This window comes from Erinaceus europaeus, chromosome X (assembly GCF_950295315.1).
Source record: "Erinaceus europaeus chromosome X, mEriEur2.1, whole genome shotgun sequence".
Taxonomy (NCBI): Eukaryota; Metazoa; Chordata; class Mammalia; order Eulipotyphla; family Erinaceidae; genus Erinaceus; species Erinaceus europaeus.
In genome coordinates this window covers 36,791,592-36,806,653 of record NC_080185.1, presented here as the reverse complement: position 1 = coordinate 36,806,653, position 15,062 = coordinate 36,791,592, and the positions used below count along the sequence as shown (strand labels likewise).

The 15,062-nt window shown below is 37.9% G+C and overlaps 1 protein-coding gene across 1 annotated transcript in view; it reads left to right on the top strand.

Moving 5' to 3' along the window:
- Positions 1-15,062, top strand: part of STAG2 (STAG2 cohesin complex component) — a 143,335-nt gene that overhangs the window by 101,862 nt on the left and 26,411 nt on the right. Inside the window, exons 21-26 of the mRNA XM_060182648.1 lie at positions 1,614-1,684; positions 1,963-2,050; positions 2,156-2,236; positions 3,050-3,142; positions 7,198-7,372; positions 12,841-12,997. Of these exons, the coding sequence (XP_060038631.1) occupies positions 1,614-1,684; positions 1,963-2,050; positions 2,156-2,236; positions 3,050-3,142; positions 7,198-7,372; positions 12,841-12,997 (665 nt within the window). The remainder of the gene's footprint in view (positions 1-1,613; positions 1,685-1,962; positions 2,051-2,155; positions 2,237-3,049; positions 3,143-7,197; positions 7,373-12,840; positions 12,998-15,062) is intronic.

Here is a 15,062-nt window from a genome sequence, read left to right as displayed (position 1 = left end):
CTGCGCCACCGCCCGACTCTCAACAATTTATTTTTTGTTTGTGTTTATTATTATTTACCCAGAGCACTGATCAGCTCTGGATTATGGTGTTGTGGGGGATTGAACCTGGGACTTCTGAGCCTCAGGCATGAGAGTCTGTTTGCCTAGCCATTATACTGTCTGTCTGGAATTTTCATGTTCTGTTATGTTTCCAGAGTCTTAAAGCATGATACTTAAGTATACTTTAGTAGTGACTTTTATCTCTTTTGAAAGTACATACTTAACGGTATGATTTGCATAAAATGAAAATTTACATTTCTAGGACTTTTACTAGTTCCCTATCACTTTTTTTTTTATTTACTAGTTCCCTATCACTTTTGTCAACACATGCTACAAGATTCATGGAGTTTGTATTGTCTAGTTTTCTTGTTAGTATACTATGCTTACTAAATGTTATTAATTGGAAGTTTATACAGATATGTTGAAGTACAATGTCCACATTCCTAGTAAAAAATTTTTAATAGTTCGGCTTTTGTCTGAATGTGGTTGTGAGGAGAGCAAATTAGTGAAAAATCAAAGAAGGGTTTGTTAATTAAACTAAATACTTTGTAGAAAGTTAAAGTATGGATGGGGATAGATATAGCTTAATAGTTACGCAAAGAGACACTCATGCCTGAGGCTTCAAATCTCAAGTTCAATCAAAAGTCAGAGCTGAGTAGTGCTCTGGTTTAAAAAAAAAGAAAGAAAGAAAATGAAAAATATATATATATACTGCCCCTTAACTCAATATAGTAAGTTTAATGATATTTTCTTCTTTAGGTATTACCCTGTTTTCTTTTAATACATTTTAAATTGTCTTAATACATTTATTGTAAATGGGAAGGTGGCTTTAGTTTTGTTACAAAGGCAGGAAAAGATGCTTCATTTTGTTTTTTTTTTCTGAGGTAGAATTTATCTGTGATGACCCTGACTGATTATTCTAGCACACATTTTGTTTAAAGTTTTTTTTTTTTTACATTTATTTTCCCTTTTGTTGCCCTTGTTGTTTTAACATTGTTGTGGTTATTATTATTTTTGTTATTGATGTTGTTGGATAGGACAGAGAGAAATGGAGAGAGAAGGGGAGAGAAAGATAGATACCTGCACACCTGCTTCACTGCCTGCAGCTGGGGAGTTGGGGGCTTGAACCGGTCCTTGTGCTTTGCGCCATGTGTGCTTAATCCTCTGCGCCACTGCCCAACTCCCTATCATACACTTTTAAATATGACCACATGTAGTTATTGACTGACAAGTTTTATCTACAGATTTTATTAGGTTATGTATTTATTTTTATAGTTGTACCACCAATGTGATCATTTAATATTTTTCAATCTAGTTTCTTTTCTTTCTCTCTTTCTTTCTTTCTTTCTTTCTTTCTTTCTTTCTTTCTTTCTTTCTTTCTTTTTAAAGAATTTATTTATTCATGAGAAAGATAGGCAGAGAGAGAAAGAACCAGACATCACTCTGGTACATGTGCTGCTGGGGATTGAACTTGGGACCTTATGGTTGAGAATCCAGCGCTTTATCCACTGTGCCACCTCCCAGACCACCATTCTAGTTTCTGTTGTTTAATATTTCATGGTTAATATTCATAGGGTGAAGAACCTGATGAAGATGATGCATATCAGGTATTGTCAACATTGAAGAGAATCACTGCTTTTCATAAGTAAGTAGAGTCTTGAAGCTTGAGTTAAAACTGTGGTAAAAGCAACTAATGTTCATGTTTTGGGGTTATAGTATCAGATTATCTGATTTCCCTTATGTTTTGAGAAAATAAACCTTGGTAGTATCATGTTTTGAACTGGGGAATGAATAACATACATGTAAAATACTATATTTTTAGTGTATAGTAAAATGTTTGCTATGTTTGCCCTAATAGTACACTCAAGTTCAGAACAAATATGATGGTAACTTTCTAATATGATTTGATTCTTTTGTTTACAGTGCCCATGATCTTTCAAAGTGGGATTTGTTTGCTTGTAATTACAAATTGTTGAAAACTGGAATTGAAAATGGAGACATGCCTGAGCAGGTTGTTATTTATTTATTTATTTATAGCATCAACTTACTTACAAGTCATACATTTAACTTTGAGAATGAAGACTTGTTAACTGTATTCTCTTGATTCTTATTACAGATTGTTATTCACGCTCTGCAATGTACACACTATGTAATCCTTTGGCAGCTTGCTAAGATAACTGAAAGCAGTTCTACAAAGGTTTGTGGTGTTTGGCTATGAGTTTTTAGATTAAGTATTGTTTTCAGTAAAAATGTACATTTAGTAAGATTGATACTTTCAGTAAATTCTGTTATTTATAATCTACTTCCTAGCCATGTATACCCTGTTTATAATTTAGTGTATATTCAGTTATAAAACACATTTTATAAGATAATTTTTTCAGAGTATGACTATTTTTTAATTTATTTTTCACAAAATCAGGCTATTTTTATGTACTTTTTCATCTAGACAAAGAAAAAGTGAATCTTTATCATACTAGAGTTAGCTCTGCTGCATAGCACTTCCCACATGCAGGGGTTTTGAACTTGGTTCAGCAGCTGAATCCTAGGTTATACATCTTACATTAACATTCAATTTGAAGGTGGTGTGATTTATGTTCTCCCATACCTTTTAATTTGATGCAACCCCACAAAAATCGACTTCATTTCCCCCAAGTTCATAAAAATGTACAACTTGTAGGTGACTGGAATAAAACTCAGTCTGTAGAATTGTCCTGCATTTAAGTGCTCCCATGTGGTGGTGACCTGGTGCTCAAACCAGGGCTCTTGACACATGCTAAAGCATATGCTCTACTCAGTGAGTTCTCTCCCAGCCCACAATGCCTGATATTTTTAAGTCTGCGGTGGGGAATTTTTAGAAATTTTTTCTTTCCTTTTCTTTATTACTAACAGTAAATAAGACTTATAAGCATATATAATGTAGTTAAATATAAAAGTGCTTTGTGCAATTTAAAAGATCAATGAGTTTCTGTACAGTGTTGCAAAATTCTTCATGTTTAATTTTTCTTTTAAGGAGGACTTGTTGCGTTTAAAGAAACAGATGAGAGTGTTCTGTCAGATATGTCAGCATTACCTGACCAATGTGAATACTACTGTGAAAGAACAGGTTTGTAGTAATTATCGTAAATAAAAAACCTTTTGCTAGCAATACTTAGTAAATAAATGGATAAGTCTACCCAGGTAACACTGTGAAAACTATCTTCTATAGGGGTGAGGTGGTGGCGCACCTGGTTATGCGCTCACATCACAGTGTGCTAGGACCCATTTCAAGCCCTTGGTCCTCACCTGCAGGGGGAAAGCTTCACAAGTGGTAAAGTAGAGCTGTAGGTGTGTCTCTGTCTTTCTCTCCCTCACTGTCTTCCCCACCCCTCTCAATTTCTCTCTCTCTCTCTCTCTCTACCCAATAATTAAAAATAAATAAATAAATATCTTCTATGTGTTCATTTAGCATCATGTTCAAATATAACTTACATATTAGGGTTGCACACAATGAAAATTTTATGACATTTAGTAAGCACACCCATATATGCAAATTATACATATGGCACTGCAAATCTTGTGAAATTGATAAGCATTAACACTTATGCCTCATTTCTGCCCAGTTAAGCTGTTTTTCCCTTAAGTAGACTTTTTCTTAAATTTAATAACTCACCCATTTTCTAAGTGTTCCCCTTCTCATCATATGTGCCTCCATGATTCCATTACTGCCACTCTTTGCATTTTTGGAAATAATGTTGCTAACCTGGTGCTGTAGATATTTTTCCTATCTGTAAAATGAACTATGATCCCAGGACCACAAGTCCACCTAATTCTAATTTCCTAATAATACAGGATGAATATTTGCTTTTAAAATATTTTGTGGGGATTTTTTTGGTGATTGTTTTGCAATAAATATTAATGATATGATGCAGATGCTTATGATAAGTTTTACTGTTTTTTTTTTTTTTTAATTTTTTATTTAAGAAAGGATTAGTGAACAAAAGCATAAGGTAGGAGGGGTACAACTCCACACAATTCCCACCACCCAATCCCCATAACCCACCCTCTCCCATGATAGCCTTCCCATTCTCTAGCCCTCTGGGAGCATGGACCCAGGGTCGTTGAGGGTTGCAGAAGGTAGAGGGTCTGGCTTCTGTAATTGCTTCCCCGCTGAACATGGGCGTTGACTGGTCGGTCCATACTCCCAGTCTGCCTCTCTCTTTCCCTAGTAAGGTGTGTCTCTGGGGAAGCTGAGCTCCAGGACACATTGGTGGGGTCTTCAATCCAGGGAAGCCTAGCCAGCATCCTGGTGGCATCTGGAACCTGGTGATTGAAAAGAGAGTTAACATACAAAGCCAAACAATTTGTTGAGCAATCATGGATCCCAAGTTTGGTTACTGTTGTTTTTTTTTCCCCTTGCTTAGCCTTTCTGTATTTTGGTAGAATCCCAATAGTCATCCTCAGCACACTTTTTCTTTTCTTCTTCTTCTTCTTTTAAAGCAATGGCTCTTGTTATATTGGAGATACTGCTTATTTGAGTTCAGCAAGTTATTCATATATAGGCAACCATTTCATCAGTCATTTTTATTTCATCTTTAAATTGTCAAAGCTATATAGAGTTTCTAAATTTCTTATAGTTAGAAATCCACATTTAAATCCAGTTATTCTTTGTGTGTTTTGTTATTTCCAACTCCATTTTGTTCTTTCCATGCATGCAATAGTTTCTTGAATTAACATTTCAGTTCAACTTTGTTTTGTTGTAATGTTGGTGAGGAACAAACAATCCTGACCAGTGTTGAAATAAAACAGCCTTATTTGAAGGTCTGCTTTGTTCAGTTGTTTTGCTTAAGGTTGTAGTTTACAAGAACTTATCTGCAGTGTGAAATAATGACTTAAATACTTGGAAACATTTACATTATAAGGTATTAAGTGGTCAGGATTCAATTACTGAATGTTTTGCTTTTTGATAAATATAATCTATATTTCCTTATTAATCATATTGTTAAATTTTCTCTGACTTCAACTATTTACATTTGGACCATAGTATGAAAACACTTTCATCTCTATAATTAAGATGCAAGAAATAATTTTTCTTTTTTTAAATATTTTATTTATTATTGGATAGTGACAGATAAATTGATAGGAAAGGGAGAGATAGAGTGGGAGAGAGACACCTGCAACTCTCCTTCACCACTTGTGAAACTTTCCCTTGGCAGCCAGGAGGTTCTAGTGCTATGTGGGCTCTCTCTCTCTCTCTCTCTCTCTCTCTCAGAATAAAAACTTGTCCCAGGAGTGGTGAAACTGCATTCATGCAGGGGTCCCATCTCCATGGAGCTGGGGTGGAACCAGAAAGAAACACCCTCAATGTGATAAATATACTGGTGTGCCACCACCTGGCTCCCTCACTATTTCTAATAGCTTCAAGGAATATGCTTTACTCAGCTCAATTTGGCTTCCAGTTTACCTACTAAATGAATATCACACTGTTTATCATCTTCCATATATATAGTGTTAATATGTTCTGCTTCATGTTATCTGTATGATAGTTTTCCTGTAGGTGTAACTTTCCCCCTGTAGGTGGAGACTAGGGGCTTGAACCTGGGTCCTTGTTCACTGTAAGGTGTGTGCTTAACCAGGTACGCCCCCACCTGGCCCACAAGAAATAATTTTTTTTAATAGCATTTGGAGCTCTCTTTTTTTTCTTTTCTTTTTTTTCATTTTTGGAGCCTCAGGCATGAGAATCTCTTTGCATAACCATCCTGCTATCTTCCATGCCCAAGTAGGAGTTTCATGAAATGTTCATTCACCCACATGTAAAATATTACTTAATATATTTACGTATACCACCAAATCTTCTGTTTCTTATTCTGAATTTAATAGCATCAATACATAATTCCTTGTGGGTTATTGTGTGTAGCCTTCTATGTTATCTGCCTTTAGTGCCTTAGATTTTAATAATTTCCTCATTAAACAGTTTGTATGTCTCCATCCAAGTAATAACCAGGCCTAATCCTGCTTAGCTTCTGAGATCAGATGAGAACTTGTGCTCAGGGTGGTATGGTCATAGACTAAATAGTTGTATGTCAGTTTTTCGTTAAAATTTATTTATTTATTTATTTATTTATTTATTTATTTATTTTGGACAGACACAGGCATTAGAGGGAGTGGGGGGGGGTAAGGAGAGAGAAACTCCTGCAGCACTGCTTCACCACTCAGAAAGCTCCCCCTTGTAGGTGGGGACTAGGAGCTTGAACCCAGGTTCTTGCACATAGTAATATGCCTTACTCAGCTCAATTTGGCTTCCATTTTACCTACTAAATGAATATCACAGTGTTTATCATCTTCCATTCACATTATAAATATTAGAAATTTTTTGTAGATGCCAACTGAAAGGTATATAGAAAAGGGAAATGCACATATATATGTGTGTATGTATATATATATTTTATATGTTCTGCTTTATGCTCTCTGTATAATAGTTTTCCTCTAGGTATAACTTTATGTTGACTTTCTGATTCCAAATCCTGTGTTTTTTACCCCTTCACAATGAATAATTTAATCTTTTAGATAATTTATGATTAATTTACCAGTGACTGACTACACTAAACCCCTGACAATGTTTTTATTAATCTCTTTGTGTTACAACATAAGCCTTATGCTTATTATGATAGTATCAGGTTTGCCTGCTGAGTGGTAAGCAGGCCCATACTTGAATTATTTTTACCCTGACAGTCCTTAAAGAGTCCTGCTGACTGTGATTGCTAAGAGATCTTATAGAAAGAAGATACTGATGTTCACAATGTTATTCTTCTATAGAAGAAAAGGATGCTATCAAGTGTTTATATTATTTCATATTTGAATGTATACACCACAAAGCATTCTGGCATCATGTAGAGGGAGGGATTTAGAGTCAGAGGGTCTAAAGATGAATCCTGACCATATTTTGGCAATAAGCCCCTTGAAGCTGTTGTATAAGTTACCTTGAATTTAATGAAACATAGTGCAACTATTTTAGTAGTCATATCAGAAATTAAATTAATTTTAGACTTTAATACTTAACATTTTTCTTAAGAGTTTCAAATACAGAAAGCTTTATTCTATTTCTGTGTGGACATGTAAGATACTTATAGTAGCTGGTAAGAAACCTTGGTTTCAGAGTATATATATATTTTTTTTAACCAGGCCTTCACTATTCTCTGTGATATTTTGATGATCTTCAGCCATCAGATTATGTCAGGAGGTCGTGACATGTTAGAGCCATTAGTTTACACCCCTGATTCATCATTGCAGTCTGAGTTACTCAGCTTTATTCTGGATCATGTCTTCATTGAACAGGACGATGATAGTAACAGTGCAGGTAATTTTACTGCTTTTGTCCCATCATGTCTCTGTGTATCATACATCAAATGTAAGTAATACCAATGTAAAGTGTTGCATTACTGTATTTTTAAAACATGAAACGCAGAATATATGTTTTAGCAGCTTTCTGTTCTTTTAATTTTGTAAGGACAATATGAGGTAAGAGTCCTATCTGGACTGCTCAATTAGCCCCGAACCTAATTTTTTAATTAGTAGTTATTCTGAGCAGCTACACAACTAACCCAATAAATTAAACTGAGCAAAGTAGGTAGTGCATTTCCTGGGAATCTATTAAGTACTTAATAAAACATTCCTTCCTTCCTCCCTCCCTCCCTCCCTCTCTCCCTCCGTCCCCCCCCCCTTTTTTTCTCTTTTTACCAGAGCACTGCTCAGCTCTGGCTTATGGTGGTACTGGGGATTGAACCTGGGATCTCTGGTGCCTCAGGCATGAAAGGCTTTTTGCATAACCATTACGCTATCTCCCCAGCCCTCTTTTTCCTTAATAATGGAGAATAACAGTATTGTGTTACTTTGAGAGAATAAAGTGTTTCTTTAAGTGACTGTTGTATACTTTCATAATGCTCCTGTATTTTAGTGGGATATTAAACTCTGCAATTCATAATTTAGAATTTAGAAAATTCAAAAATTCAAAATGTAAATGAAACTATCTCATAAAATATCCTTGGGGCATTTTTACAAAATGTCTGCCAGGCAGTGGTAGGGCTACTCCATGCCTAGTGTTAAGATGCTTTATTTGAGCCAGAGAAATTACAGAAGCAAGTACTATTTGGTGACTTATTTCTGGGTTTCTTTTTTACCCAATTTATAATAATAAGAAGGACATCAATAATAACAACAATAATAGTTATTATTATTATTAGTGTTATTTTACCAGAGCATTGCTCAGCTCTGGCTATTGATAGTGCTGGGGATTGAATCTGGAACCTCTTCCACGCAAATCCTCTGCATAAGCACTATGCCGTTTCCCCAGTCTTGGGTTCATTTTACTTTGACATTATACCTGAAGGACAACTTAACAGTGCTTATGTACATATATGTGTATATATGTAAAGTAAGGGCTCCAAAGGAACCTCTAGACAAGACTATAGCTTACCTCTGTCAATAAAGAGCTCATACTCAAACATTTAATACTTAAACAGAAAAGCATTGAGAAGCTTATTTACTCAAAATAGATGTGAAAGTTTCTACTAAAAAAATATATATATATATATACACATATATATACTGTGAGTTTTCATCAACTTTCTGCTGTTGGTTTAATTACAATTATTTTTGCTAGTCGTTTGTTATTTTTGGACCAGAAGGCAGTATACTATATGCTGTGAGTATCAGAAAAGGACAAAGATCCTTTTTGAATCAGGTTCAGACCAAGGAGATAGTGTAGCCTGTTGGAGGACCAGTTTGTGTGCTTAGAGTCCCAGAAGTGGCATATTCATTCTCACGGTACCGCCTTATCCCAGAGCAGATCCACACACTAGGCTGTCTGTCTGTCTCAGTCTGTCTCATATTAAATAAATAAATAAATTTTAAAAATCCAACTTAGGAGAAATAGCTAAGTAGGACATGTGCCTTGTCACATAAATAGCCCAGATTTGAGCCCTGATCACACATATGGGAAGTTCTATAGCATCTATCTCTGTGTTAGATTAAAACAGATGTTCTGTAAGTGGTGAAAACACACTTGTATGAAGTCCCAGCTTTGTATACACTAAAGATAATTAAATTCAAGTGGAAAATACATCTAAGAACAAATAGTCATTGCGATCTTTTTTAGTGGTAGTAGAGTTATATACAAAGTGTTGTGGGCATATAGTGGAAGTTCTGTTTTGCTTGCAGGATTTAAGACGTCGTTGAATAAGCAGGCTTCTGAAATGAACTCCAAAACATGAGTGGGGTTTTACAGCTTTCATGGTTGCATTTCAGAAAGTGAGACAAAACTCAGTTTTGGTATACAACTCTTTTGTTGGAGACTGCCTCTACATTTAGACTAGGAGAAATAAAACAACAATAAGCTACTCTTAAAAAATATATAGTATTTTATGCTTGTGTGTACATATTATCAACACTTGACATACTATGCTGTCTTTGTTTGAGTTTCCTTTTTTTGCCTCAGGGATTATCCCTGGGCCTCATTGCCAGTACTACAAATTCACTGCTCCTGTCAGCTATCCCCCCCTTTTTTGTTGGATAGGACAGAGATAAATTGAGAGAGGAGGGGGAGAGAAAGATAGACACCTATAGACCTGCTTCACCACTTGTGACACGACCCCCCTGCAGGTGGGGAGCCAGGGGCTCGAACTGGGATCCTTAATGCCAGCTCTTATGCTTTGTGCCATGCACTTCACACTATGTGTGCTTAATCTGGTGTGCCATCTGGCCCCTTGTTCGAATTTCTAAAAGAGTAAAAAGCATAATTACAAATACAGCCCTGATTTTTTTTTTTAAATATTACCACAGTGGTTATCGCTGGGGCTTGATAACCTGCACCATGGGAATCCACCTTTTCTGGTGGTCATTTTTCCCTCCCCCCTTTTCATATTAATAGAAACAGAAATTGAGAGGTAAAGGGAGAGATAGAGAGAGAAAGAGAATAAAAAAGACACTTGTAATACTACTTCACTTCTCTTAAAGCGTTCCCCCTTCATTTTAGAATAAGGGGATTGAACTCAGGTCCTTGAGAATGGTAATGGTGTACTCTACCAGGTGTACCACCATCCTACCCAGTAGCCCAAATTTTTCAAGTCCACCAGTTTTTTTTTTTTGTCTGTAGAGTTAATGACTTTTCTGAATTTAGTGTTTATTATACCTTTGCATTTTCATTTATTTTATTATGAGTTTATGTTTCTTTTTTAAAAATTTATTGGGGGGATTGATGGTTTACAGTCGACAGTAAAATACAATAGTTTGTACATGCATAAAATTTCCCAGTTTTCCACATAACAATACAACCCCCACTAGGTCCTCCTCTGCTATATTCCAGGGCCTGAGCCCTCCCCTTCTACCCACCCCAGAGTCTCTTACTTTACACCAACTCCAGTCCCAGTTCTGCCTAGTGATTTCTATTCTTCTTCTCTTTCTTCTTCCCTCCTTCTCCTTCTCCTTCTCCTTCTCCTTCTCCTTCTCCTTCTCCTTCTCCTTCTCCTTCTCCTTCTCCTTCTCCTTCTCCTTCTCCTTCTCCTTCTTTTTAACCCCTCCAGGGTTATTGCTGTGGCTCAGTGCCTGCACTACGAATTCACTGCTCCTGGAGGCTATTAAACCCCCTTCCCTTTTGTTGCCCTTGTTTTATCATTGTTGTGGTTAATTTAGTTGTTATTGTCATTGTTGTTGGATAGGACAGAGAGAAATGGAGAGAGGAGGGGGAAGACAGGGGGAAGAAAGATTGGCACTTGCAGACCTGCTTCACCACTTGTGAAGGGACTCCCCTGCAAGTGGGGAGCTTGGGGCTCGAACTGGGATCCTTATGCCGGTATTTGCACTTGGCACCATATGCGCTTAACCCGATTCGCTACCACCCAGCCCCCGTGATTTCCCTTCTGATCTTGTATTTCAACTTCTGCACGTGAGGGAGATCATCCCAGCTTTATGCTTCTGTTTCTGACTTATCTCGCTTAACATGGTTCCTTCACGCTCCATCTAACATGGGCTGAGAAAGGTGAAGTCACCATTTTTAATAGCTGAGTAGTATTCCATTGTGTATATAGACCCCAACTTGCTCAGCCACTCATCTGTTGTTGGACACCCGGGTTGCTTCCAGATTTTGGCTATTACAAACTGTGCTGCTAGGAACAGAGATATATACAAATCTTTTTGGATGGGTGTGTTTGGTTCCTTAGGATATTTCTCCAGGAGAGGAGCTGCAGGATCATAGGGTAGGTCCATTTCTAACCTGATGAGAGCTCTCCAGACTGCTTCTGCCTGTGAGGGAAATCATCCCAGATTCTGGATAGAGGCTGGACTGATTTACATTCGCATCAGCAGTGCAGGAGGGTTCCTTTGTCCCCACCACCTACCCAGCTTTTGTTGCTGCTACCTTTTCTGATGTGTGACATTCTCACAGGAGTGAAGTGGTATCTCACTGTTCTCTTTATTTACATTTCTCTGACAGTCAATGACTTGGAACATTTTTTTCGTATGTTTGTTGGCATGAGTTTATGTTTCTACTAATATATATATATTCTGCAGTTTATTTTCATCTATTGGTAAATGTTATCATGATGAACTTTTTACATTTCAGCTCTTTCACATTGGTTTCAAATAGAATAATATTTTAGGAGTAGTTTCATGTGTGTATGAGTATGTATGTGCTGCTCTCATGTATCTCACTGAAGTCACCGTCAAAGCTTTTAGGAAATACTTCAGTTATTGATTATTGGATAGTGACAGAAATTGAGAAGGGTAGAGAGATAGAGAAAGGGAAAGAGACAGAGATACCTGCAGCCCTGCTTCACTTCTTGTGAAACTTTCCCTCTGCAAATGGGGACTAGGGGCTTAAACTTAGGTTCTTGTGCACTATAATGAGTGTGTTTTAACTACATGCACCACTGCTTGGCCCCCAGTGTTTTCTCTCCCCTCTTTTTTTCCTTCCTCCCTCCCTTTTTCTCTCCTTCCTTCCTTCCTTCCTTACTTTCCCTCCCTCCCTCCCTCCCTCCCTCCCTCCCTCCCTTCCTTGTTCCTTCCTTTCTTCTTTCCTTTACCAGACCACTGCTCAGTTCTAGCTTATGGTGGTGCAGGGGATCAAACCTGGGACTTTAGAGCCTCAGGCATGAGAATCTCTTTGCATAACCATTTTGCTATCTACACCCGCCCCAGAGTTTCTTTAATAGCTTCTTATTTATTTGTTTATTTATGTATTTATTTTAAAATAGTGTATATGTATTTTTAAAATACTTTTATTTATTTATTATTGGATAGAGACAGAAAAATTGAGAGGGAAAGAAACTTAAGACACCTGCAGCCCTACTTCACCACTCCTGAGGCTGTCCCCCTGCAGGTGGGGGCAAGGGGCTTGCATGTGTGCACTTAACCTGGTGTGCCACTGCCTAGCACCCACTTCTTCTCTTATATCTTAATTTGAACAAAATTTCATTGGACTCATTGATTTATTGTTATAATTCACTATCTATATAATGACATCAAAGTTAGTACTGAAAGTCTCCTTTTTATCTACTAGCATATAGTTGATCGTTATTCATTTCATGTACACCTCAGTCCTTTCCTTTGGTAACTTCAAATCTGACCCCTTTAAGAACATTTTTTTGTTGCTTGTTTCATTTCTTATATTCCATAGTAGTAAAATAATCTGATACTTGTTTTTCTCTTATTTTTATTGAAATGTTTCTTTGTGTTTCATCTTCTCTCAAGCAAGTTTCTTACAAACCAAATTAAAGAATGCATATGGTATAAGTAAAATGGTTGACTTAATGTTAAAACTTTTTCCCCCCACAGATGGTCAGCAGGAAGATGAGGCTAGTAAAATTGAAGCTCTACACAAGAGGAGAAATTTACTTGCAGCATTTTGTAAGCTAATTGTATATACTGTGGTGGAGATGAATACAGCTGCAGATATTTTCAAACAGTATATGAAGGTAAAGCTGGAAAATATGATATGATCATTTTATTATGCTTAAAAGAAAATGAATGTGATAACATTGTCATGCTTGATTACAGGTGATTCCCCCCCCCCCAAGTAGTGAGACTGGGCACATTTTTCATTTAGATAAATTGAGACACCACAGCACCAAAACTTCCTTTAGCACTTTCACATCCACCAGTGAGATACCTCTCCAGCCTTGCTGTTGAACTTTTTAAATGGAAAATTACTTTTCTGGCATTTTTTTTGGGGGGAACCCTCTTTTTTAAAGGATTTTTTATTTATAGAAAGGAAACATTGACTAAACCATAGGATAAGAGGGGTACAACTCCACACAATTCCCACCACCAGATCTCTGTATGCCATCCTCTCCCCTAATAGCTTTCTTATTCTTTTTTTTTTTTTTTAAGATTTTATTTATTTATTCATGAGAAAGAGAGGAGGAGAGAGAGAAAGAACCAGACATCACTCTGGTACATGTGCCCCTGGGGATCGAATCCAGGACTGTTGTTGTGGTCCAGTGTCGGGCTGCACCGCGGAGAAGAGAGGGGAAGTCCGGAGCAAGGGGGTACACAAATCTTTATTATAGGATGGGGGGGTGGCTCAGGCCACGTGGAGTCAGCCGACAATGGCCGTCCCCACTACCTGACCATGGGGCGAGAGAAGGGAGAGAGATCTGCGAGAGGGGGAGCCAAGAGCCCAGAGGGGGGGGGGTGAGGGGGCTTTTTATTGGGCGACAACCAGGGGTTGTGGGGCCAGGATTGGTTGAAGGGGGCACTGCTAGGATTTTGTGGGGCATGATAAAACCTGGGGGCAGAGACTGCATCAGAATAATTCCTCAGCAACACAGGACCTCCTGCTTGAGGGTCCAATGTCTTATCCACTGTTCTACCTCCCCGACCACAGCTTTCCTATTCTTTAGCCCTCTGGGAGTGTGGACCCAAGGTCACTGTGGGATGCAGAAGGTGAAAGGTCTGGCTTCTGTAATTGTTTTCCCACTGAACATGGGTGTTGAAAGGTCAATCCATACTCCCAGCCTGTCTCTCTCTTTCCCCATTGGGGAAGGGCTCTGGGGAAGCAGAGCTCCAGGACACATTGGCGGGGTTTTCTGTCTAGGGAAGTCTGGTTGGCATCATGCTAGCATCTGGAACCTGGTGGTTGACAAGAGAGTTAATATACAAAGCCAAACAAATCGAGACCAATCATGGACCTAAAGTCTGGAATAGTGCAGATGAAGAGTTGGGCGGTCCTTCATTTTGTAGATACCTAGTAGGCATATTTTAGTTATATTCCAAAGGGCCTGTAGCTATGCTTTTTTTTTTCTTTTTTCTTTTTTCCCCTGAGCCTGAAATCTGATGTGCAGGTGCATCCAAGTTGTCTGGGGAGATACTGTCATGGCTAGAAAAAGGACCAGAAAGCTGGATCAGGGAATAGAGTAGTAGCTCCCTAATATAGGAAAGGGGTATAAATATTGTTGACTGTAAACCCCATCGATTTGATGTGATTAACATTCTTAATATCCTCAGTGAAATTTCTTTGTGTTTCTGCTTTTGAGTTAAAGTTTAGAATGCTACAAATAGCTTATAATTTTTTTAACCTGACCACTGCTCAGCTCTGGTGGTGTGGTGTATTGAACCTGGGACTTTGAATCCTCAGGTATGAGAGTCTCTTTGCAATAGCCATTATGCTATCTTTTCCACTCACAACTTGTCCATTTCTTAACATTTATATTTATTTTTGTTAGTGCATTACTCATCTCTAGTTTATGGTGACATGGGGATTTGAACCTGAGGCTTTGGAACCTCAGGCATGAGAGCCTCTTTGAATAACCATTATTATTATTATCTAACCTCACACTTTTTTTTTTAACCAGCACTTCTTAGCTTTGGCTTATGGTGCTGGGGGGAATTGAACCTGGGACTTCAAAGCCTCAGGCATGAGAATCTTTTTATATCTATAATGCTATCTCCCCTTCCCCTTCCCCTACCCCTTCCCCTTCCCCTACCCCTTCCCCTACCCCTTCCCCTTCCCCTCCCCCTTCCCCTCCCCCTTCCCCTTCCCCTTCCCCTTCCCCTTT